The sequence below is a fragment of the Phoxinus phoxinus genome (genome assembly GCF_949152265.1).
Source record: "Phoxinus phoxinus genome assembly, chromosome: 17".
Classification (NCBI taxonomy): domain Eukaryota; kingdom Metazoa; phylum Chordata; class Actinopteri; order Cypriniformes; family Leuciscidae; genus Phoxinus; species Phoxinus phoxinus.
Window position 1 is genome coordinate 14,864,030 of NC_136892.1, and position 23,010 is coordinate 14,887,039.

General features: G+C 36.8%; 3 protein-coding genes across 8 annotated transcripts in view; 2 read left to right on the forward strand and 1 right to left on the reverse strand.

The window, feature by feature from the left end:
- The window catches only part of ca4c (carbonic anhydrase IV c), a gene marked incomplete at both ends in the record, with an annotated part of 44,712 nt that extends 31,575 nt beyond the window's left edge, over window positions 1–13,137 (forward strand). The window contains 7 exons of the mRNA XM_079585961.1: window positions 9,014–9,058; window positions 9,178–9,342; window positions 10,242–10,420; window positions 10,523–10,615; window positions 11,038–11,104; window positions 11,235–11,395; window positions 12,943–13,137. Coding sequence (XP_079442087.1) covers window positions 9,014–9,058; window positions 9,178–9,342; window positions 10,242–10,420; window positions 10,523–10,615; window positions 11,038–11,104; window positions 11,235–11,395; window positions 12,943–13,137 — 905 coding nt within the window. The remainder of the gene's footprint in view (window positions 1–9,013; window positions 9,059–9,177; window positions 9,343–10,241; window positions 10,421–10,522; window positions 10,616–11,037; window positions 11,105–11,234; window positions 11,396–12,942) is intronic.
- On the reverse strand, window positions 1,619–22,105 carry asl (argininosuccinate lyase). 6 transcript variants are annotated; one of them, XM_079585739.1, is made up of 18 exons: window positions 22,006–22,059; window positions 21,837–21,909; window positions 21,532–21,726; window positions 20,674–20,757; window positions 20,538–20,594; window positions 20,356–20,453; window positions 20,192–20,269; window positions 19,723–19,800; window positions 19,265–19,317; window positions 19,013–19,075; window positions 18,513–18,627; window positions 15,918–16,002; window positions 14,893–14,952; window positions 14,741–14,824; window positions 14,439–14,519; window positions 14,243–14,349; window positions 13,987–14,144; window positions 1,625–1,811 (listed from the first exon to the last, which is right to left on the reverse strand). In XM_079585739.1, exons 2-17 carry the CDS (start codon window positions 21,849–21,851, stop codon window positions 14,000–14,002), a joined length of 1,398 nt encoding a protein of 465 aa, XP_079441865.1. In that variant the 5' UTR covers window positions 21,852–21,909; window positions 22,006–22,059; the 3' UTR covers window positions 1,625–1,811; window positions 13,987–13,999. The 6 variants fall into 6 exon arrangements, with proteins under 6 accessions (XP_079441862.1, XP_079441865.1, XP_079441864.1 ...); XM_079585738.1 differs by lacking the exon at window positions 1,625–1,811 and adding an exon at window positions 9,602–10,391 and having other exon boundaries at window positions 22,006–22,054; XM_079585736.1 differs by having other exon boundaries at window positions 1,619–1,811; window positions 21,837–22,065.
- Window positions 22,106–22,337: 232 nt separating this feature from the next.
- Window positions 22,338–23,010, forward strand: part of crcp (calcitonin gene-related peptide-receptor component protein) — a 4,859-nt gene continuing 4,186 nt past the window's right edge. Inside the window, exon 1 of the mRNA XM_079586896.1 lies at window positions 22,338–22,451. Within this exon, the coding sequence (XP_079443022.1) occupies window positions 22,444–22,451 (8 nt within the window). The 5' untranslated portion in view covers window positions 22,338–22,443. The remainder of the gene's footprint in view (window positions 22,452–23,010) is intronic.

Genomic DNA, 23,010 nt, shown 5'->3' on the forward strand with positions numbered 1-23,010 from the left:
TTTGACCCCTGCCTGTTTCCTTGTACCTGTCTCTGGATTCTCCTCTAATTAAAGCCTGCATTTGGATCACCACTGTCTGCGTCCTCGAGCAGTTTATGACATGTGTAAGCTTACATTTATTTGAATGAATGTATTATAGCATTTTTTTAATTAATTATTGAGAGAGAGAGAGAGAGAGAGAGACTTTCTCTCCATTAACAATGAAGCAATGAAATACATTTCTTCAAAAAAAGCTTTTTTATTACTATAAGTCACGGGGAAGCGTTGATAAGTTTCTGTGCTCCTGTTTCTGTGTGTGTGCAGCGCAATCTGTGCGAGTGACGTATGCATGTGTGTGCTTTAATGAAAACAGCACATTAATATAGAACGAACTGTGATTCATCTGTCTTGGAACTACCTGTGCATTAAACGGTTTTATTGCACACCTTCCAGCCAACCAGAATCGAGTATTCAGACAGACCTTCGTATAAAATGTTTTTTAAGTAATCGCTAAAAATCTATTTCCCATGGAGAAAATGAATGGGATTTTACTTCCGGACCCTGGTTGTTGCACTCTATAGAATATTTGATGCACTTTCTGAGGAACACAAAATGGTCCCTTATGCATCTGTACATCTTGACCGTTTAGAGGGTGCAAGGTGTGCCTTCATGTGCAAAAAGTTAAAAACAAATAAGTTAAAATGATTAGTAATTCATTGAAAACTGGCAAGAATATTCCCAAGATGCTCTCCTCAAAGGTAAGCAAATTTGACAACTGAAGGAATCTCCATTGGCTATGAACATTCTCACTCTGCCTGTCTCAGCCTTGCCAAATCACCGGTGGTCATTAATAAATTCAGGACTGTAAAAAATGGGCCTTCCTCCATGAGGTATCCTTGCCCTCCATAGAGTTGAAAGCTTCTGAACCTCAGGTTAGAGATGCCGCTGGAGGGGGAGGGAGCAATGACACATTTATATTTTCAAAGAAATGTTTTATTTAAGTACCTCACAGCAGAACTAGGGAGATGATAAACATTTACCAATTGGAAATGATATTATGACCCTGGCAGAGGCCATGCGGTGGCTTGTTTATTTTGTTCCAGGGAGCTATTACGAGAGGTGACTGTGTGGGACGGAGAGAGCAAGACGGAATAGCATTCTGGTAATACAAAACAAAGCCAGGTAGCCTACCATTTTGTCCTTTAAAGTACTGACATGATACTGCCTTGCGTGTGTATACAGAATCTGATCTCAGAACTGAGAGCACTGAGAAAAAAAAAACATTTCATATTTGCTGGGTAATCATATTTGCCAGGTGCGTATTGATGCTAATGATCCTAATAACTATTAAGGAGCTGTTGGTTGTTCATTTAAATCGCAGACATATTTCAATGTGGATAATGATCTCAAGATGCTTTTGTTTCAATTAAGATGGATTTGGATCCTTACAGCACACGGGCACCTACGATTTGTCAGGACCCCGGCTGTTCTCGTTCTTCCTCGCGGCTTATTCAAAGTGGATTAAAACATCTAAGGAGGTAATCAGACCTTCTAACACAAAACAGAAAGCCTATATGCCCGATGACTCTCAGCGAAGTGTAACCAATAACTGTTCCATTTCCAAGACGCAGCTGAGCTTGAAATTAATACAAATCTCTTTTATTTCAAAAGTGAAGACTTTGAATTGCCAGCAGCACTTCCAGGTGATCTTACTGTATACCAATTAGGCCGCTTGCATCGAGTAGCTCGGCTTTGCCTCTGATTGATGTCTGACCTCTTGGGATCCTTGAAAATCACTCGCTCTGCATTCTGCCGCGGCTCCCGGTGGGATCCTGATGAATGGCGACCCAAACAAATGAAAATGTTTATCGTCCTCTTATCAAATTAACCAGTCTATTGCACAGTTAATTGTTTATTAAAGGACTTAAGATGGAATCACATAATGAACCTGGTACCGGTCTTAAGCTTTTTTCCAATTAGGAAATGCACTGACTCATGTCATGTGAATGATGTCACTCCTATGAAACTGAAGCCGCAAACTTTTATTTATTTCATTTTTTACTCATATTTGAGGAGGAGATGGACATCAAAAGGAAATCTTATCCTACTGTATGATCTGCACTTTGTTATCAGAAAAGCCACAGCACCCCCTACTGTTCAACACTAAGGAACATCATTAAAGCGTTAAACTTGAGAGAAATAAAATCTGAAGACCATGAACAGAATATTTAATTAATTTAATTTAGATTTTTAGATACATTTTCTGAATATATCTTCTAAATTTGGTAGAAAAACACAGTAAGTGCAACATTTTAAATCCTGCAGGCTGGAATAATACAGTGGTTGCATCACACATCTGAAAAAATGCTGCAAGACATTGAGGCACATCCGACTCTGTTTGCGTAACATCCTATCTAAGGTCTTTTAGTTGGTTTAAAGGAGGCATAGCGATATATACCACAATCCTGTGCATCCATTTCGATAATGAAAGATTAAAAGCAGTGCCTGATGAAGTGGCTGAAAGAAGTAAATAAATAAATATTATTTTTTTATTATTGTTTTATTTCTATATAAGTATAGGTATAAGTATCACCAAATGTGTCTAAAGTTTTGTCTAAAGCTCACTTGAATTTGTTTAAGACTAGATATGATGTTACGGCGCATTGGAAGTTTTCTTAGATGGTTAATTGACTGACTGGGCAGTGAGACAGAAAAGCAGCAGTGAAGTTTACGGTGTATCAGAAATAAGTAATGTTTATCAAATTATATGCTGTAAAATGCCAAAGCGCATAGAAAGTAACCTCTGCTAGTTTTTCCTAATAACAAACTGACCTGCCATTTGCAGTGAAATGGCAGTTTGCCGTCAAATTTGAGAAACCGCATTAGGAAACATGTGCAAAAAATCCTACATTTAAGGTGTTATCACATTAGCTAAATTTCTGTGACAATTGTCTAATTGTCAACAGTGTAGCGATGTATGAAGCACAGATCACACAGAAACAAAGCAGCAAAGCAGTGACAGTGACCAACAGAAAGGTGCTGGGTTTGCAAGTAACTTTGTGAAGTTCTAGATAGCATTGATTCCTATTGACTTTCGCATGTGAAAATTCGGCGAACAACAGTAAATGCGACTGTAGGAGTACAACTGCTCGTCACTGGAGCAGGAGCCTTAGACAACTTTATACCTCTTGTAACCCAGACGGTTCACAATAGTACCTTGAGGGAACATTACTACTTTAAAATTATACTAATATGAAGTATAAGTTGCAAGCTGTTGTACCAATTGTAGTTTTTGCACTTTTTTTCTGCAACTGTGCAGTTCTTTGTTCAGTACTGACTGATCACAGGTAGTTGTGAATTGTATGTGCAAAAGTATAATGTTGTGAGGGCCAAATAATATTTTAAAAAAATCTCACAAATATAGTGAAATACTGGCCAAATCATGTTTTGATTTAAAGGGTATGCAAAATTCACTTTTACATGGTATTTGAACAAAAATGTGTGTTGGCAGTGTGTGTACACAACCACTCTATAATGATAAAAATCCACCCAGTACTTTTTTTTTTATAAGTACGGTCTCAGAACAAGCCGTTCTCAGATTCGGGGCAATGTGACGTACTTTTGCAAAAGCCCCGTCCCCGCCCCGCCCATCATGACTGATGTTGATGATAATGAAAGGGAGAGAGAGAATTTATAGATAAGAGTTTAATGTTTTGATATTATCATTCCATGAGATGAGATTGTCCTGACACTGAATCACGTGCTCGTGAGACTCTGCCCTCTGTGCGGAAGCAGCAGCTCATTTGCATTTAAAGGGATACACACTAAAACGGTGCGTTTTTCTCAACCCAAAAAAATATAATTTAAACATGCTGTAAAAAAATTATCAGTGGGGTATTTTGAGCTAAAACTTCACATACACACTCTGGAGACATATTTTATATCTTGTGGAAAAGGGGCATAATAGGTGCCCTTTAAATCTACTGATATCAAGAGGTTTGTGTATAGCAAATATAGTACATTTCAGTACCTCCATATTAAAAACCATTGTGTCCATCCACCTTTTTCCAACACCCTATGATGCTTTTGCCCAAATTATGGGAGTAACTTAAACTGTAAACAAGCAGCACAAGCTTCACTCTATGAACGCAATAAGCATTTACAAAATATTTAAATACTGGATATAACTAGATGACATTATTCTACTCAACCATCAAACATTAAAATTAAATTTCAAAGTGTAAAAGCAATAACAGACCACGAATAACCTAAATAGCTTGTTGCAACATATGTTGCCTTAATCAAAAACGTTCATTATAAATGGAACATTGAGTGATAATGCTTCAAAGTGATTTACGTCATTTTGACACACAGACAATAAATATGTTATTTACCGGCTGAAACATTCCAGTAAACACTGCTAGTAGGGATTAGAAGTGGAACAATTACAGCGACGTGAGGATTTATGGGAAAAAACGAGAGATTCTTAGGGCATTTCAGTTAAGTATTTATAGGATATATTGTAAATTCAATTAATTAGACCTTCTTGTTATACCATGTCTCATTAATTAAAAGCATTGACGTCTGAAAATAGAACATGAAGGGAATGTTTACAGCTCATAGTCAAACTGACAGATAAGGATTATTTGTGCAACCTTATGATTTGAAATTATTTGTTTCAGTCTTTTTGAGTGGATACTTACACAATACTACATAGTAAAAGCAGGAGGTGTGTGTTTTGGTATAGTATGTTAAAAACAAATACAGTGAATCTCTCTTACTTTAGATGTCTAGTTATGATTCTCCATGAAGAGTCACAAGTCAATGAGGCATCACAGATCTTTCACTCTTATACCTAGTGGGCTATTGTAAAACTGGGGACCACTACAGTATATTCAAGCCTTTTCTCTAATACTCAGTCCCCTACTGTTTACCTTCCACTTCATTCACTCATAATCACACATTTGTGCTATATGATGTCCATAAAATGGAGTCATTCCATCTTGGCTGCATGGCTAAAGCTCAACAGGGCAGACCTTCATGCTGAGTTGACTTTAATGACTTTTTAATAGGTCTCTCCATTTTAACGATGCAGTACAACAGCTCCAGTCATTTTATTGGAATGATGAATGATTGAGAGGAGGCTAACATTAATTTAATTTACAGCACATGCTTCCCATCTTTAAAAGACCAAGACGGTATCGCAAGAGGCAAAGAACGAGAGAGGGGAAAAGGCTGGGGTGATTTATGATAGCAGCATTGTTGTTTTCCCTTATCTCTAATTAGACGATTCTGTCATGCTAATTGATTTCAGTGTCAAAGCAACAAACATGGTTAACAAGATAGGCCGTCTTGTTCCTCATCATTCATCATTCTCAAAAGAGTCACTCGAGTCAAAACGTCCAATCATTTCCTGACACCCCACGTGCTTAATTAGTCTCAGAGTCACCTGGAGGGAAGGGGAGGATTTCCTCTGCGGATATATGTCGCTCAGAGAAAGCGAGCGTTCATTTCTCCTCATGTGTGTTGCATAGGGTTTGAAGCATGTGTGTTCCCTGTCCTCAAAGACAAACTCTACAGTGTGCTTAAAACTACATGCCCTACTACAACAGGAATGATAAACAGGTTCTGTTTGGCACTAGTGCCCTCTGCAGGCTGTAAGATCAAGCAAATTCACTTAGAGTTCAGGGAAAACTTTCAACTGGCCGTAGGTTGTATTGTGAGAGTTAATGTCCTCATCAAGGGCCTCAAATGCCCTAGTTTCCTGCCCTACACCTGTCGTTTCACCTCTTACCTGTAAAACTCTCTCTCCCTCTCTCCTCCTTCCTTTCCCTGACTGTATAAAAATAGTTCCTGTCACACAAGGCAGTGAGAACTGTATATTGTAGCCATGACGTCCATTCTCTCTCTCTCATCTGTTCTGTTGGCTCTAAAGCTCTGCTCAGGTAAGGATCTATCTATCTGTCCATCCATCCATCCATCTATCTGTCTGTCTGTCTTTGGCTGGCTGGTTGTCTATGGCTGAATACAGTTATGTTAAATGACTGCTCTATGAAAAACAGAAGAGACGTAATTTTGGCCTGACAAAATAAAATGTTTGTATGTCTTGCATGTAAATATATTTTTAATACAGTTAATCTAGGCTATTTGATAAAGTCTTTAGAATAAATTATAAAAATGCAATATTCGTGTTTTGAGTATACCATTAATGTATTGTATTTTATACAATTATTTGAAATAGAATTATTCATTTAGGGCTCTAAACTGAGATAAAATAAAAATGTACAACAACAGTTTAAAATCTAGACAGTGGAAAACTTTGTGTGCAAATTATGCATTTTCTGTTTCATCAGTTCGCAACAATGAACACAGCGCCAGCAATGATGTGAATGTGAATCGATCATAATCATAGCTGTTATGAGTTCACACAACGGTCTCCCTAACATATTCGATTCGAAATTAACCGGGACGTTACTGATTCAGTTTAGCACCATGAGTTGTTAATTACAACGTGTAAATAAAGATACAGTTTTATTGTATATAGCCTATATTAATAATAAAGTGTGGTATTAACATGGTATTTTAAAAACATTTGGGAACCACCACCACAACTTGAATCAACATGCTAAAACATCAACATGTTGTGTAGGCCATGTCATGTCATGCATGATCACAATGCGGTCTCATTTCACTGTTCCATGCAGTGGCGGTCCAGAAGTCTGAGACCACTAAACATGCGTCTATTAGCGTTTTAGAAAACACGTGAGGTGACACACTTATATATAGGCCTATTCTGAATGACACATATTGTCAATACAAATTACATAGTCAACCACCTACAAGTAGGCTAAATTCATAAAATAGCCTAAATAATTCAAACCAAAGTTCTATTTTCCAGCCATTTTTATTCGGTTACGCATCTGTCAAGTTTATATAGCTATATATACATAATATATAACACATAACAGGCTACATAATAATGACAATCAGTCAAAATTTTAACTCGCTGTAGGAACCGGGTAAAATCCAAATTGAAGGCTATGTCAGTGAATAAGAAGCCGGAGAGAATTTTATGTTGCGATTACCTGTTGCTTACTGCGCAAACATAACTTCCATCCCTTCACCATTTTGCCTTCTAGCAGGTTCACAGATTTTTCCCCATGAGCGAATAGACAGTTAGCAGCGAAAGTGAAAGAGGATGGCGAAGTTTGGTAAAGGGAGCTGCTCGAGAGAGAGAGTGCGCGCCGCGATCCCGTGAAAATGACGTGGAGAGCTGGAGTCTGCAGTGCAGTCTGCGCGAAGTGGCTAATTATTAATAACGCCAAATAATTCCATACTTTTGAAAGTGACACGTGTCTTGTCTATTAATTACCCATAAACAACAGTCAAAGTTAATTTACTAATTTACATTCGGGGCGAAAAGGCAATTTTTGGGATTCACTGTAGGCTATACACATTTACACATAGGCCTAATACAAACAATATGAATTAAATAACTTGTTTTTAAAACTAAGCCATATGACCTACAGTAGTCCTATCATGCACATAATTATGTGACATTAAAGTCCTATCCACTAACTGAAAGCTGTTGATTTGCAGCTTAACCACTGTGGGAAAATTGTTGTATTTGTATTGTTGGTACAAAACCATAATCAGCAGTCATATGCATTAACACCTCTACCAACTGTCTGGTATAATTTTAGTCGAATCATCCGCCTCTCATTCTCCTGCTCCTTGTCCTTTGAGTGGAATGCACTTTGCATTCTTGAACTCTAAAATAATTAATTTCTTTGTATCTTGTCTACCCGCCCATATTGTTGTATTAGCCCTTGCCCTGAAATGGCAAAACAGAGGTGTCAGAATTGTTTCAAAATTGGAGATAATTCATTAAGGTATGGGAAGATAGGCTGATTAAAAATAATTATGATCCAAAAGTAAAGGCAGATGCAAATTGGACTATATGGACTATTTTTGTAGGTCAGGACATCTGTGCATTTTTAGGTAGGCCTACTAGTAAGCTCACTTCCATATAAAATATATATTTTTTTAACTGTGAAAGAGGGACTTCAATATGATGCTTGCACATATCAAGTTGAAGTTGCAATGTATTGCTGGACATTTACTCTGAATGTCAGTGATTTTGCTCTGTCACTGGTTAATCTAGCCTGTACCGCAGTGCATTTTGGGTTACTAGATCCAGACAGGTTATTTTTTAACAGAGGTCACCTTGTGTTGTGCATATTATACTTACAGGACAGATACAGATGTAATACTAGGTGCCATGTCAGCTTCAGAACAACTTTTGTATTTATTTATTTTTCTGTTGTCATTTTCATGCTTAACACCAGCATCACGTTCTAAATTCAACAATAGATATATTTGCAACATTGTTCTGCTATGAAGAATAACTGTTTACTTGGAAACAAAAAAAATCTAATGTTAAGCTTACAATAACCCAGTTTTAAAGATAGTTCAACCAAAAATTCTGTCATTATTTACTCATGTTATTCCAAACCTGTATGACTGAGAAAAGGGGATATTAAAAAGAGGGAATTGGGATCCAAATATCAACAACATTGGTCCCCATTGACGAAAAAAAAAAAAAAATTTTTAAACATCTTCTTTTGTGTTTCATGAAGAAAGAAAGTCATATAAGTTTGCAACGCCTTCTGAGTAAATGATAAGAGAATTTTCTTTTTGAGCAAACTAAGTTGAATGGGTTGAAAGTGCACAGGTGGACAGTGGGTAATATGAGATCACTTAAGGTGCCTTTGCATTCAAGCACATGTTCTGCACTCGATCAAACCTGGTGATCAGGAGGGGAACTCTGTTAGATGGCTCACTGATTATCAGGAAAAAACTTTGTGGATCAAAGCATGGCTTTATATGGCCACAAAATAAACAAATTTGTTAGTTAATGACCACCATCAAAACTGGTTCTTAAGACCGCTCTGAACCTTGGCTTCGAGTCACGGATTTAAATACTTTCCAACAGTGGTCCACGGAACAGGTTTTTTTTTTCTCTCTGTTCCAGGTGAGTGGTGCTACGAGGGCCAATCCCGTGAGACCAAATGTGAAGGTGAGAACCGGGGCTCAACCTCTCAAGTTTTTGCATTGTCATGACTAAAGCAAAGTCCTTGTTCTTAAACAGTTGAACGTATACAGTTAGAAAATGTGTTTTCCATTTGTGTCATCCAGGGCCTTCAGAGTGGAAAAACTTGTTTCCTAAGTGTGGAGGTCTAAATCAATCGCCCATCAATATTATCACAAGCAAAGTGGAGCATGACCCAAACCTGACCGGTTTAATCTTCGATGGTCATGAGGACGTTTTCAATACGACTGTGGAAAATCATGGACAATCAGGTACGGAACTGAACTTTAAAGGGATAGTTCACCTAAAAGTGTAAATTCTGTTCTGTCCTCAAAACACAAATGAAGATGCTTTTAATAATCTTTTATCACTTTTGTCCAAAACTTTAAAAAAAAATCTGAAAGAATAAGAGATCGTAAAAGAAATGACTGAACAAACCTAATTGGTATATACGTTTGAGCTTCCGTGTACCATATTTTATGAGCTTTATGTGCATTTATCAGTGTTTATAAAATGTAGATTACTTTTATTACGTCTTCATAAACTTTTTTATTGTGAAAGTTTTGAATGGAGACATAAATCAAATTTCACTCTAAAAGAAACGTTTTTAAGTACAATCAACTTGTTGGATGTTTAAGTCATTTCAACTTAAATTACATTAAACTGACTTCAAAAATTGTTGAATCTTGTATAACTAATAAAAAATGGAAAAGTTGAATTAACTTATTTTGATGAAAAAACATATGTTGTCACCTTATTGGTCATAATTTTTGTGTTGTTTCAAAAATGAAAAGTCTTATGGGTTTGAAACAACATGAGGGCAGGACAAATACAAGAAGTATTAGATGAACTATAATTTAAAAGTGGACATGAAACGGAACTTACGATATAGTCTTTTCTTGCCTATTGTGACGTGTATCCGGGTAAAATGGCTTCTCGAACAAGAAAAAATGTAGGGCGGGATTTGTTTTGTCCATCGGGAATTGATTGGATGGTTGTGGTTTGCTAATTTTTTAATCAGACAGGTTGTCCCGCCCTCGTTTTCAGAGAAGAGAAGACATGGGAGGGGAAGTTATTTTGAATAAATATTACATACTGCAATAGTCCATAAGAATTGTACATTTTGAATACCATGCAATTTAATTTAATTTTAAATATTGTCATCTTAAAGTTAAGTATAATAACATGCTCTGCTTCCACCCAGCTCACTTCACACTCCCTCAATCGGTGCGTCTCCGTGGTGGGGGTCTGTCAGCCACATACAAGGCTGTCCAGTTCCATCTGCACTGGGGACAGGACGGCGGCCAGGGCTCAGAGCACTCTGTGGACGGGAAGCATTATCCCATGGAGGTGAGAGTCAAGGATATTTGGAGGATTAAATGCAAACAAAGCCTATTATTTTCATTTCAAGTTAAGTTATGGTGGGTATTAATTATGCATTTTGCCTCCCAGCTCCATATTGTTCACATTAAAGAAAAGTATAACAACTTGAGTGTGGCTCTAAATGACTCTACGGGGGTGGGAGCACTTGGCTTCTTTTTTGAGGTACTGATGTTTTGTCTCAATTATATTAATAAAATACTTCTTTTTTTTTTGGAATTCATATGAACACAAGCTCTTAAAGGGATAGTTCCCCCATTATATTAATATATTGAGATACTATTATAGTTTTTGTTGATATTTTGAATTTTGAAATATTTCCATATAATGAAAGTGAATGAGGACTGGGGTTTTCAAGGGAAAAAAAGTGTCATAAAAAGTATTTCAAATTAAATGTGATCTATCCTTGACCTACTTGGTCATCTATCTTGACTACTTTTATGACATTTTATGTTACATTTTTGTCATTTGATGCTTGACAGCCCCAGTCTTCACCATTCATTTTGCAGCCATTTTGGGTGAAATATCCCTTTAATGAACCATAGCGATAATAACTAATAAAACACACTTTTGTCATCCCCCATTAGGTGTCTTCAGAGAAAAACAAAAAGCTTGACAGAATTATAGAGGCTTTAGGAAAAGTCCGACATGAAGGTGAGTACTTTTAAGAAAGACTACATAATCTTCTTTTGGGAAATACATTTCTAATTTTTAATTAGTTTATCTATTTAACATGTTTTGTTTGTCTATATTTTGGTTCCACATCATGCAATTTGATCAAAAGGGAACAGCAGTGAACTTGAAGACTTTAGACTGGCTGACATCGTCCCTCAAGCCAATACACTGAGCTACTATCGGTACTCGGGTTCCTTGACCACACCAGATTGTGACCAGTCTGTTGTGTGGACGGTCTTCCACCAGACTCTGCCCATAAGCAAAAATCAGGTACAGAGAGACTTTTTGGCATAAACCAGACTGAGATATGAATGTTAGTCATACTTACAGTTTTAATCAAAATTATTCAACACCCATTGAAGATCAGGTTTATTGGCAAATTTGACAAGACTTTCAGCTGTTTGCAATGAACAAATCAAGCAAAAGTAATTGAAATAGCTCAACACAACAAATGTTTCAAGTGGTTTCCCCAAATTCAACTGGATATGATACTTTTTATGACTTCTGCACTTTTTATGACTTAGTAGAACATCCATTTGCTGTTATGACCTGCTGCAAACTAGATGTATAACCAGACATCAGCTTCTGGCAGTGTTTCTGAGGAATCTTAGCCAATTCCTCATTAACAATGGCCTCCAGTTCAGTAATATTCTTGGGTTTACGTGCTGCAACCGCCTTTTCCTGCAGGTCCTTTGCAGTCACTCAAGGGTTTTTCTGAATCTGCCTTCTCAGAAATCTGGTTGTAGCCTTTAATAGCTTCCCTTTTCTGCCCCATTCAGGCAGTGTAACCACTGTTCCTTTAACTTTGAACTTGTGAACTATGCTTCCAACTGTGTCTTTAGGAACATTTAGTGCCTTCACTTTCTGTTTGCATCCTGTTCCTTGTTTGTGAATGGCGATGGAATCTTCTCTTAACCTTTTGGGCGATTCTTTTTCCATATTTCTAAGGCTACATTTACACGTAGCCGGTTATTTTCATAAACGGACATTTCACCCCTCTCCGTTTTCAGAAAAGTCTTCGTTTACACGAACCCGTGTATATGCCGTCAAGAGCATGCCAAACCTATAGGTGGCAGTGTAACGAGAAGCTCAAGCCCACGTTAGCCAATCAGAATCCCGAAAATATAGGTCGCACTTTTCTACGCAGTGCAAGTTCTGTCGCATACTGTGACGTCGACTGCCTAAAACTCAGTTTTTCTCAGTTTACATGCAAACGTGAAAACTGAGTTTTCCAAAATCTCCACTCTGGCCGGAGTTTTTAGAAAGAATCGTTTTCAGAGGAGAATTCTCTGTTTGCGTGTAAACGAGGGGCACAACCGAAGGGAAATGTCTCCGTTTTTCAAAATAACCATGTACGTGTAAACGGGGCCTAACACTCAACAAACCTATTTCATGTGTTCTAGCTTAAGCACACCTGGTGCAACTATTGAAGCCCTTGATTAGTTGCATCAGATGTGCTTGAGACAACACCTATTTTGTAGATTTTTGCTGTTGTGAGGGATTCTGTTCAGGAGGTTGAATAATTTTGAGACTCCAGAAGTCATTAAAAGTTGCATTTCCAGTTGAATTTGGGGAAACCACTTGAAAAATGTGTTGTGTTGAGCCATTTCAATTACTTTTATTTGATTTGTCCATTGCAAACAGCTTAAAGTGTAAATGTAGCCATTAAACCTGATTTGAAATGGGGGTTGAATCATTTAGATTACAACTGTAGGAGATCTCAATTAAGTATATAATTATGGAAAGGTTGAGTTCACTGGTGGCAGTTTAATTCAAATATACTGATCCTTTTGGCCATCTTTCTTTTTCTACTTTAGCTGACGTCAATGTATAAGCAGCTGTTATTCCGAACAGAAAAACCAATGATTGGAATATTCCGTCCTGTGCAGAATCTGAATGGACGAGTTGTTTACACATCTGTGAAATCTCACATTCTGTGTGTCCTGCCCAATCTAATCACCCTGTTTCTGTGCCTCTTTTGTGTTTTTGGACAACAAAAGTGTTTTCACTGAATGGTAGAGAACACGTCTCTTTTAACACATGATGTTCCGTATCCAATTTCTACAAACAAGTACAGCTAATCAATCTTTCAAGCACTGAACTGAAGTTACTGGAATGGATCATTGCCACCATGCTAAGGCTGTGAAACCTGACAATATTATTATTTTGTTATTATTGGTTCACAACTATTAATTGTTTCCTCGTACCTCTTTTCATGTCTACTCTTCATTCTCCTTTAAACGTGGCAGCTTTATCCGACTTCAGTAAAATTCAGGATTCCTACTTGTTTTCCATGACTTGATTGTTCATGATTACTGCATTTGAAGTATTTTTAAGGGTGTTTGGGTTGTCATTGTACAAATAAAGTTTTCAATATACTAAACAAAACCACTTGGGATGTGAATGTGGCTCGTTTGACGCTTTCTGAACCTCCACTAAGATTATTTCACTAGGTAAATGTCAACATTTTCATGATTTTCCAGGCCTGGAAATGCCAATTTCTTTTAATTCTCAGATGTTTCCTGGAAAACCCTGTAAATTTAGTGTTTCATACAGCAATGATTTGATGATTAAACAATTAATGCGCATATGCAGGGCATGTGGAGTGTAAGTTGTACATTATGTATGTTTTTATGTTAATAAAACTTCAAATGAAGTGACTGCACAAATTATTTATTCAAATGTAACTATTTCATTGTACACCTTTTGTCATGTAAAATCCTTATTCTGAACCAATGAAACTTTCCTTAAATGTAACACACAGGCAAACCCTTGACTTCAACTGAATATGTGATGACATGAGACAATAGCAGGCATAACATGCCAAATTCATCTCTGAAGAAAGAGCACCTACTGCTGACCTTGAGACTATAGTTACTGTTTTTGTGCCAGTAACCAGGTTCTGAAGTGCTCGATTTGAGCCGTGATGCTACTCCTCGCCGTCCCACCGGGTGCGCTGTACTGTTCAACGCTTCTGATGTAGTCCCACACTGTAGAAACGTCTTTGTCAAACAAAGGGCTGGAGAGAAAGAGAAACAAATAAATAAAGTATAAAAAAATAAAAAAAACATTTCGTATACTTCTACATGCCATTATTGTTTTAATGTGCCTACTGACCTGACGGTTTGAAGGTCCTCTACAGTGAGTTCAGACAGACTGACTTTCTTAGTCTCTGCAATATAGACGGCTTTTCCAGCACAACTGTGGGCCTCTCTGAAAGGCATCTTTAATATACATGTATATATCAGATTTCAATCAGCTCAATTGAAACACAAAAGCTATATACTATAAGTAGTTGAATTGATGGACTCACTCCCTTTCTGACCAGGTGGTAGGCAAGATCAGTGGCCAGCATATCTGGGCTGAGGGCCGCTTCCATCTTTATTTGGTTGACCTGAGGAATGGAAAAGTATGAGTGCTTAAGATCTACCACTCAGGAAATAAAACAACAATTCGTTACGTTGCTCAAATTGCAGACTGACACATATGGATATGGATACATGCCCAACACATTTGCAGTTTATTCATCATGTCACCTACTAGCCATTTAACCAAGGTAACAGTTTGGTTGAGGTTAAAAAAAAACATTAACTTGTAGTATAACCTGTCTCTTACCTTTAGAGTTGAGATGACACCTGTAGCCACCTGCAACACAGCGGACACGGTATCGTATGTGTCGAACATGGCCTCCTTATCCTCCTGCAGTGATAAAACATATAATCAGAGGACGGTTGAATAATCACATTCTCTGCCTGTTATGAACATACCTGTAGGTCTTTGTTGTATGTGCTGGGTAAGCCTTTGAGAGTCATCAGAAACCCTGCAAACTGTATTACAATGAAATTTATATTAGATAAAGACTGACAGTTTTCCAAATTGTTAACTGTAAATATGAGTGTTAATATTTGATAATTTTATTAAATAATATTTTTAATATTATTTTTTATATTATAATATCTTTAATCTTATCAAAAAAAAATATTACTTTCGTCAGATTAATCTAGGGATACACTGTTAAGAAAATTCTGGCCGATAAGGTTATAATTAATTTTCAATAATGATAAATTGGCAATTTTTTATCCCTTTTAAAATGTAGGCATCACAACATTATAATGTACAGTATGAAAAATTAATAATCGGTCACAACTTATATTAGGTGTCCTAAACTACCATGCACTACCTTGTTCATATTGTATTGCAAAACCCTCTAGCTGCTATTGAAGTGGGATAAGGGTAAGGTTAGGGACAGGTTTACTGGTATGGTTAGGTTTTGGTGTAAGGGAAGGTTCAACAGTATAATTTTAGAAGTAATTACAGAAAATCATTACAGCTGTAATTCCATGCAGGTATTTTTTTAAATATAAAGTACAATGTAAAAACATTTATGTACATAATAAGTGCATTGTATCAAATTATTCATTTAAATGTTCTTACATAGTAGATAAAGACACCTAGTAAATCATTTTGAGATTTTCTAAAGAAAATCTAACAATGTTATTAAATTATTCATGCTTTTAAAGATTAAGTGAGAGTTAGATGACAGCGTCTTCATTTAAAAATAGGAGAAATAAGAACGCACTATTACATATCCATTATCCGATAACCAATAAGGTACCATTATATCGTGCATCCCTAAATTAATAATAACATTCAATTGACAGCCCTAGTACTAATTGTTAAATTAGCCGTAGATTGACTTTAATCATAAGGGTAGTTATTTTAATGACGTGATTATCTCTGTAGGCCAGTATCCGTGTATCGCGTTGGCTTCTTAGTCAGTGTTGTATCTTACTCTGCCAAACACTCGTCCTGCTTTGCTGCGAATGAGCTCCAGGCTGTCTGCGTTCTTCTTCTGAGGCATTAAACTGCTCCCAGTGCTGCACTCACAAACATAAACACAACAGCTCTGATTAACAACACACACTAGACACACATACAAAGCAGAAGTGGACTGAATCCCTCAGTACACATCAGCCAGCTCAATGTTCAGCTCACAGTATCTGTGTCCCAAGGCCACTTGACGCCGGGTTGTTTGCTGGCTTGCCATCGGTTGTGCCTTATGTCAATTGTTTTATATGCATTGTTATGGGGGATATAGTTGTTTGCGTTAGAAAACAATGCTGCACTCATACCTATGATCGTCAAGCCCTTCGTGATTTACTTCTCTCTACCACGGACTGATGCAGATGCATCTCTATTGAGGATTGACCACTTCCTAAACTCACAGGCTTCTTCTACCTTTCCAGTGGTTACGTGTTACTCTTCATTATACACTGTAAAAAAGTATTGTTGGTTTAACTTAAATTTTTAAGTTCATTGAAATAAATAAAAATAGTTGATACAATGAAGGAGATTGGTTTAATCAACAGAAACTCAAAGTCTTATGTTATCTGAACCGCATAAATTATCTAAGTTGATTTAACAAAAGAAAAAATGTGATAAAATCGTGATTTTTTTTTTTACAGTGACTCTAGAAATGTCCACCCATACGCAAAAAATCTGGGAATATTTTTTTGATTCAAAGTTGAATTTTTGCAAAACAAGTTAACGCTGTGGTGAAAACTAGTTTCTACTACCTAAGGTTAATTGCTAAGATAAAATCTATCCTTTCATCTAGAGATCTTTAGACATTCACCCATTCTTTTATATCATCCAGACTGGACTGTTGTAATGTTGTGTATTTAGGACTCTCCCAGGCATTGATGAATCGATTGCAGCTGGTTCAAAACGCCGCTGCTACACTATTGACCGGTATGAGAAAGAGGGACAGAATCACTCAGATTTTATCAATGGTTACCAATCAGATATCGCTCCCTTCAATGGTTACCGATCAGATATTAGATCAACTTCAAGGCCCTATTCATATTTATTTTTTATTTTAACTGGTCTCGCTCCCTCTTGTCTGTCAGATCTTGTTATTCTACACCAGCCAGTAAAAAATTAGAGATCGGCCGATAAACTTTTGTTTCAGGGACCGCGGTCCCAACTAAAGCGAAAAGGAGATCGTTTCTTTTCGATAACCGAACCTTACCCCACTCCATCCGCTCTGCCCTTACTTAGAATGCTTTTAAAAATGGCTTTGAAGAATCACTTTTACATCTTGGCTTCTAAGTCTGACCCAGGAGAGAACTAAATATTAGTATTTTATGTTGCTTGTCTTTATGTATTGTCTTTGTTTGGTTTTCTTTGGGCTGCACTTGTGGCCATAGAAATGTGCTTTATAAGAAACTAAACTAAACTAAAATAAACTAAACTGTGTTAAGTATCATCTTCCAATTAAGACAACCCGTTTGAATCCTGCATTCTGTGGCAGATGATCAGCTTTGACTAACATGGTTTTGGTGTTAATAAATAGGTAATAATTATTTTTCAGCTAGCATTTACTTGTTAACTAAGGTCAGTCCCAGCTTGTGGTTAATAAAGATAAATCAATGTTAACAGACCGAACACTTCACAGGCCATAAAGAATTATAGTATGAGAAGAAAATTTATTTGCTCCAACAACGGAAAGTGTGTAATAGCAGGAGGAACACGTACATGTGTAGTCACTGACATTTCTTTGCAACTGCACCATAAAAGTCATCTGAATCAAGACCCATTCATTTGCAATTCTGCCTAAAGCACAAGCCAGCAGCTGAATGATGAAAATGTGCATACGTGGCAAGTGGGGTAAAAATAATGCGGAACATGTAAGGAGAAGTGCCGTTAACCCAGGGGCTTCAAATTAATGATCTCTGTCTGCTGTGACATTGTGGGGTATTATGGGGCCTACACACAAGACACACATTCTTGAGTTCAAACCACTAGGCAAAATGTTAGGTTAATAAGACAAAAAGAGGCTTTGCATTTCAAGGCTCAGTATGTCAAATTCGGTCACATTTGAATCTGCGATCTGAACAGTGAGATTATTTAATGCTTTTGAAAGAAGTCTTTAATGTTCACCAAGGTTGCAAAAAAATGTTTAAAAAGTACTGAAAATATAAAAAAGCACTAATTAAAATACATTAAAATGGTGACAGTTCTTTATAAATTGCACAATATAAATGCAATTTAAAGTAACTGTTTACTATTTTAACGTATTATAAAAAGTATTTTTTTCCTGTGATGGTAAAGCTGAATTTTTAGCATCATTACTCCAGTCTTCAGTGTCACATGATCCTTCAGGAATCATTCACAAATGCTTGTGCGCTGTTATTTGCTTTCATTGGCTGGACAGTAGAGCGCAGACAGGAATGGGATTAGAACATGACCCAGGTCGAACCATGAGCTCATATATGTCATGGGCGTATGCACAGCCAGATAGTTTTCAAAGATTTTTTTTTTTTATTCTATTCTTAAGATTAACCACTGCTATCGGTTCCCGTTATGGATCATGTGCTGTCCTCACCTGTATGCATCAGACAGAGTGATGAAGGAGAATTCCTTTGTACTGTACAAAATCAGATCCTCCGCCATCTTGCTGAGGTGTGTGAGACACATTGATCCCCAGAAGAGAAACTCCACTGTCCAAAAACATACACAAACACACATTTAAAGGGATAGTTCGCCCAAAAATGAATAGTTCTGCCATCATTTACCCTCATGTTGTTCTAAATCTGTAGGACTTTCTTTCTTCTGTGGAACATAAAAATATTATTTTGAAGAATGCCGCCAACCAAAGTTTTGGTGACCATTGACTTGAATTGTATGGACCAAAAAAAAAAAAAGATCTTCTTAAATCTTCTTTTATGTTCCACAGATAAATGAAAGTCATACAGGTTTGGAACGACACGAGGGTCAGTAAATGATGACAGAATTTACATTTTTGGGTGAATAATCTCTTTTATTACAATGATATCTGTTACTTATCATACACTTAGATGATTTTTGAAGGATTATTATACATACCAACAAAATCCCTCTGTCCAGTAGCATCCATGCTGTTAATGCTGATCCTGTCAAAATTTAGTTCTGGGGAGTGATAAAAAAAATTATAAATCTGGCAGGTGAACAGTTCAACCTGTGTACACAAACATACATCACAGAAACATACTTCACGAATCATTAATTATATGGGAAAAGAAAAAAACTCACATTAATATGTAATATGAAAACAGGAAAGCAAATAACAGGAAAGCAAATTCATAAAACTATATCAACCTTGACGAAGAAGTTCTCTATCAATGTTGAAGGGATTCCCAGCAATGGCTCCACTGTAAGGCAAATATATACATCATATTTCATTGTATCTAAAAAAAGATCTATTTAATACAATGAAAGTGTGAAGTGTGTACACAACCGTTGTGTGTGTAAAACTAAATACTTTTGCTCAGCAAAGATGCATTAAAAATGATGCACTACTAAAGTGTCAGTAAATGCATTAATAAGGTTACAAAAATATTGTCAAATAAATACGTTTCTTTTAAACTTTCTATTCATCACAGAATCCTGAAAAAATTTTTTTTATCAAACACTGATAATAATAAAAAAAAAAAATCTTGAGAACCAAATCCAATGCATAAATAATGCAGCCTTGGTGAGCATAAGATTTACTTACAGATACTTATTTAAGACACTTACTGTACAGTATTACAGTAGTGTATATCCACAAAACTAACCTTCCTAGGGGCATCACATTAACACGTTTTCTGATGTCATCCAGCCGCTCAACATCCCTGCTTAGCGCCACTGCATGACTGCGAGAACCAATGAACATTGAACAATTGTGACCAAACATGTATCAACAGGATGAAGGTCTTGACACTTCACTGTAGCTTTACCTCGAGGAGAAAATAATAAAAGGAATAGTGCATCATTTATTCACCCTCAAGTTGTTCCAAACCTGTATGAATTTATTTCTTCTGCTGAACACAAAAGAAGATATTATTAATAATGTCAGTAACCAGACAGTTGATGGACCCCATTGACTTCAATAGTATTCTGTGCTATGGAAGTCAATGGGGCCCATCAACTGTTACCCATTGGTTACCCATATTCTTCAAAGTATCTTCTTTGTGTTCAGCAGAAAAAAAATGTTTGGGCCTACTATCCCCTCAGACTGAATTTATCTTTGAAATGAATTTATACCTGAGAATCCAGTGACTCCATCTGATTGGCTGGGCCCTCTGCATGTGAGTGTATCCAGGGCATAGGATGTCAATCTCTCTGATTGGGCAAAGGAAGATGTGTGTGTTTGGTAATTGTACATTAGTCCGATCTCTACAGGTATCTAGATTATTGAGCATTCTTACGCTGCAGCTCTTTCCACCATAGTGTTGATGAGCTGCAAAGCTAGTCCTTTCAGAGTGGAAATAGCGTCCCGTAGCCAGAGCCGCATATCTGTTGCAACCTATATCCAACAAATGAAAACTGTTCAGTCAAAGCCATGCCCATAGAGGAAATATCATGTGACCTAATTCGGTCCAAGCCAAACCTGATCATTCCTGCTCCTGCCTGTGTGAAGCTTTCCAGCTGGATCGCCAATAAATTCCTTTAAAAGGAAAAAAACATTAATATTATAGGAACCAAAAATTCAGGTAAATGTTCTTTTCATAATACATAATACAGACCTTCAGCCTGCGTTCATTGGCTGTGTGAATATCCTCGTCTCCTGGTTTGATCTTGAACTCGCCTTTGGACCACTCTTCAAAAACCTGATGAAGACACTCATAAATATCTGTGATCAGTCAATGACAATGAAGTAAAATATCTGAGAACTCTTTTTGATTTGAAATTTTCAATATCTTTTTTCCTGGTCAATAACAGTGGAAATTTACAACAGATTTTTTTGTAATATAATGTACTTTTTTTTTTTTGTCATCAAACCTGTATGATTTTCTTTCTTCTGTTGAACACAAAATAAGAAATTTTAAAGAATGTTGGTAACCACTAACCAGTCAGTTGACGGCAGCCATTGACTTCAATGACTTCCTGTCTGGTTACCAACACTCTTCAAAATATCTTCTTTTGTGTTCAACATAAGAAAGAAAATCATACAGGTTTGGAACAACTTATGGGTGAGTTAGATGATGACCAAAATTTTCATTTTTGGGTGAACAATCGCTTTGAAACGTGTGACAACTAGCCCCAGTTGGCTGGTTGTTGTTGTTTTGTTGTCAGAACAAACTGCAACATGTTGAATGACTGTGCGAAGTTTACAATAGGCATCATCAGCAGCATTGTCACGTGGCTATTGTTGTGTGCACATGAGGATGTCTGTGTCAGGGCATATTTTTGTCTGTGATGTATTAAGCTTTGGTGTCAAAGGGGGAATGGACTATGGTACAGTATCCTGGTAAATATTTACAAAGTGCTCTGGGGTATATGAAGTTACATGAAAAAAGATGACTGTAAAAAACACACACATATAACCTGGAAGCAAGCAGACAGGTTTATGAGTCAGGTTGTGTGGTAAATGGTATAATCACCTTGTCAAGGCCTGTAATAATCTGGTCCATCTCGTTTTGGGTAACCAACCCTGCTTTCTGTAAGGCTTTGACATATGCTTTACTCCCATTAATATCAGCTTCCCACATACGCTGGTCGTACGCGATTGACGCATTGAACTTTTCCATTATAGGGTCGGTGTTTCCCACAAAACGACCACCCCATAGCTTATTTCCCTGTTCAACACAAAATAAAGAACATAAACATTACGGTAAGGCATGACAGGTTTGGAAAGCCTGTGACAGACAAGAAACGCACTAAACTTAGAGAGATGAGCAATCTTTACCTCTGAACTTGCCATTGTAACAGTCTCACTTTGACTCTCAAGCTGCCTTTATGTGCGAAGAACACACGGAAAACTAAAGCATATTATTAAAACAGATAGAGGAAATGTCAGATAATTAAAGGAACAATTCAGCGCCGATTGCTTTCACCGATTCATAAGAATGAATTACTGTAAGAGGCGAGCCTGTACATCCAGCAGCTTGCAACATTTCCTCGTTTATTTTGGGAAGGCGAAAGCCCCGCCCATTATATGTAAATGAGGGTGCTCGCGAACCAACCAAAATCAAGCGTAATTTTTCAGGAGCTGTCATTCTAAATCTGTCATTTAGCCTGAAGATCCGATGGATGGCGCTATGCCCCTGTGTCATTTAAGTTATTTAACCTGATAAGAATTAATCTAACTATTGTGAGGTTTTAATGGATTTATTTTGTTGCCCGGGGGAAAATGTTATAGTCAGAAAAATCTCGTCAAAAATTATTTTTTAAACGTTAGGCTAATACCGATAGTTACAACAAATGTGAAATGACAACTGGGTGGGAACATTTAACAGAAAGCTTCGGTTTCTTGCCGGACCGTTTTTAGTTGTTGAACCAACAAGGAAAGCAAGATGGAAGTGTAAGCGAAATAATTTACTTCTACACGTTTGAAGTCAAACTCAAACCATATAATTGTTGGTATTTTGTTGAAACAATTGTATCTGGCGCTCTGATGAGTAAATACATTTTCCAAATGTATAATGAACTGTCGATTATATGCGGCTCATGTGGTGGTCACTCTGTTGTTTGCCGTAAACTCTGCATATGATGTAACGTTACAGTAGTTCCAGCCATAATAACTCTCGGAAAAACTTGATTATGAGCTGTTCTAACTAGCTAATCTGTTTGAAATACAATATATAGTCACCAATAATTTATAATAAAAAAAATTGTGTGTAAAGACTGTATAATCTTCATAGTAACGTTACGTGTTGAATAGACATAGACATCAACACAAACTACTAATACAAGTGAAGTAAAGCTCAAAAATATTATAAGACTTTGAGAGCAGCTCACACTGAATATAAGAATTCGAGTATTCGTTAATAAAAAGAATGTTAAAACAGTTATCGTGACAAAATGTTGTCTACTAACGATTATACTATTAAACTCGATCCACTTGATGGTGTTCACCAAAA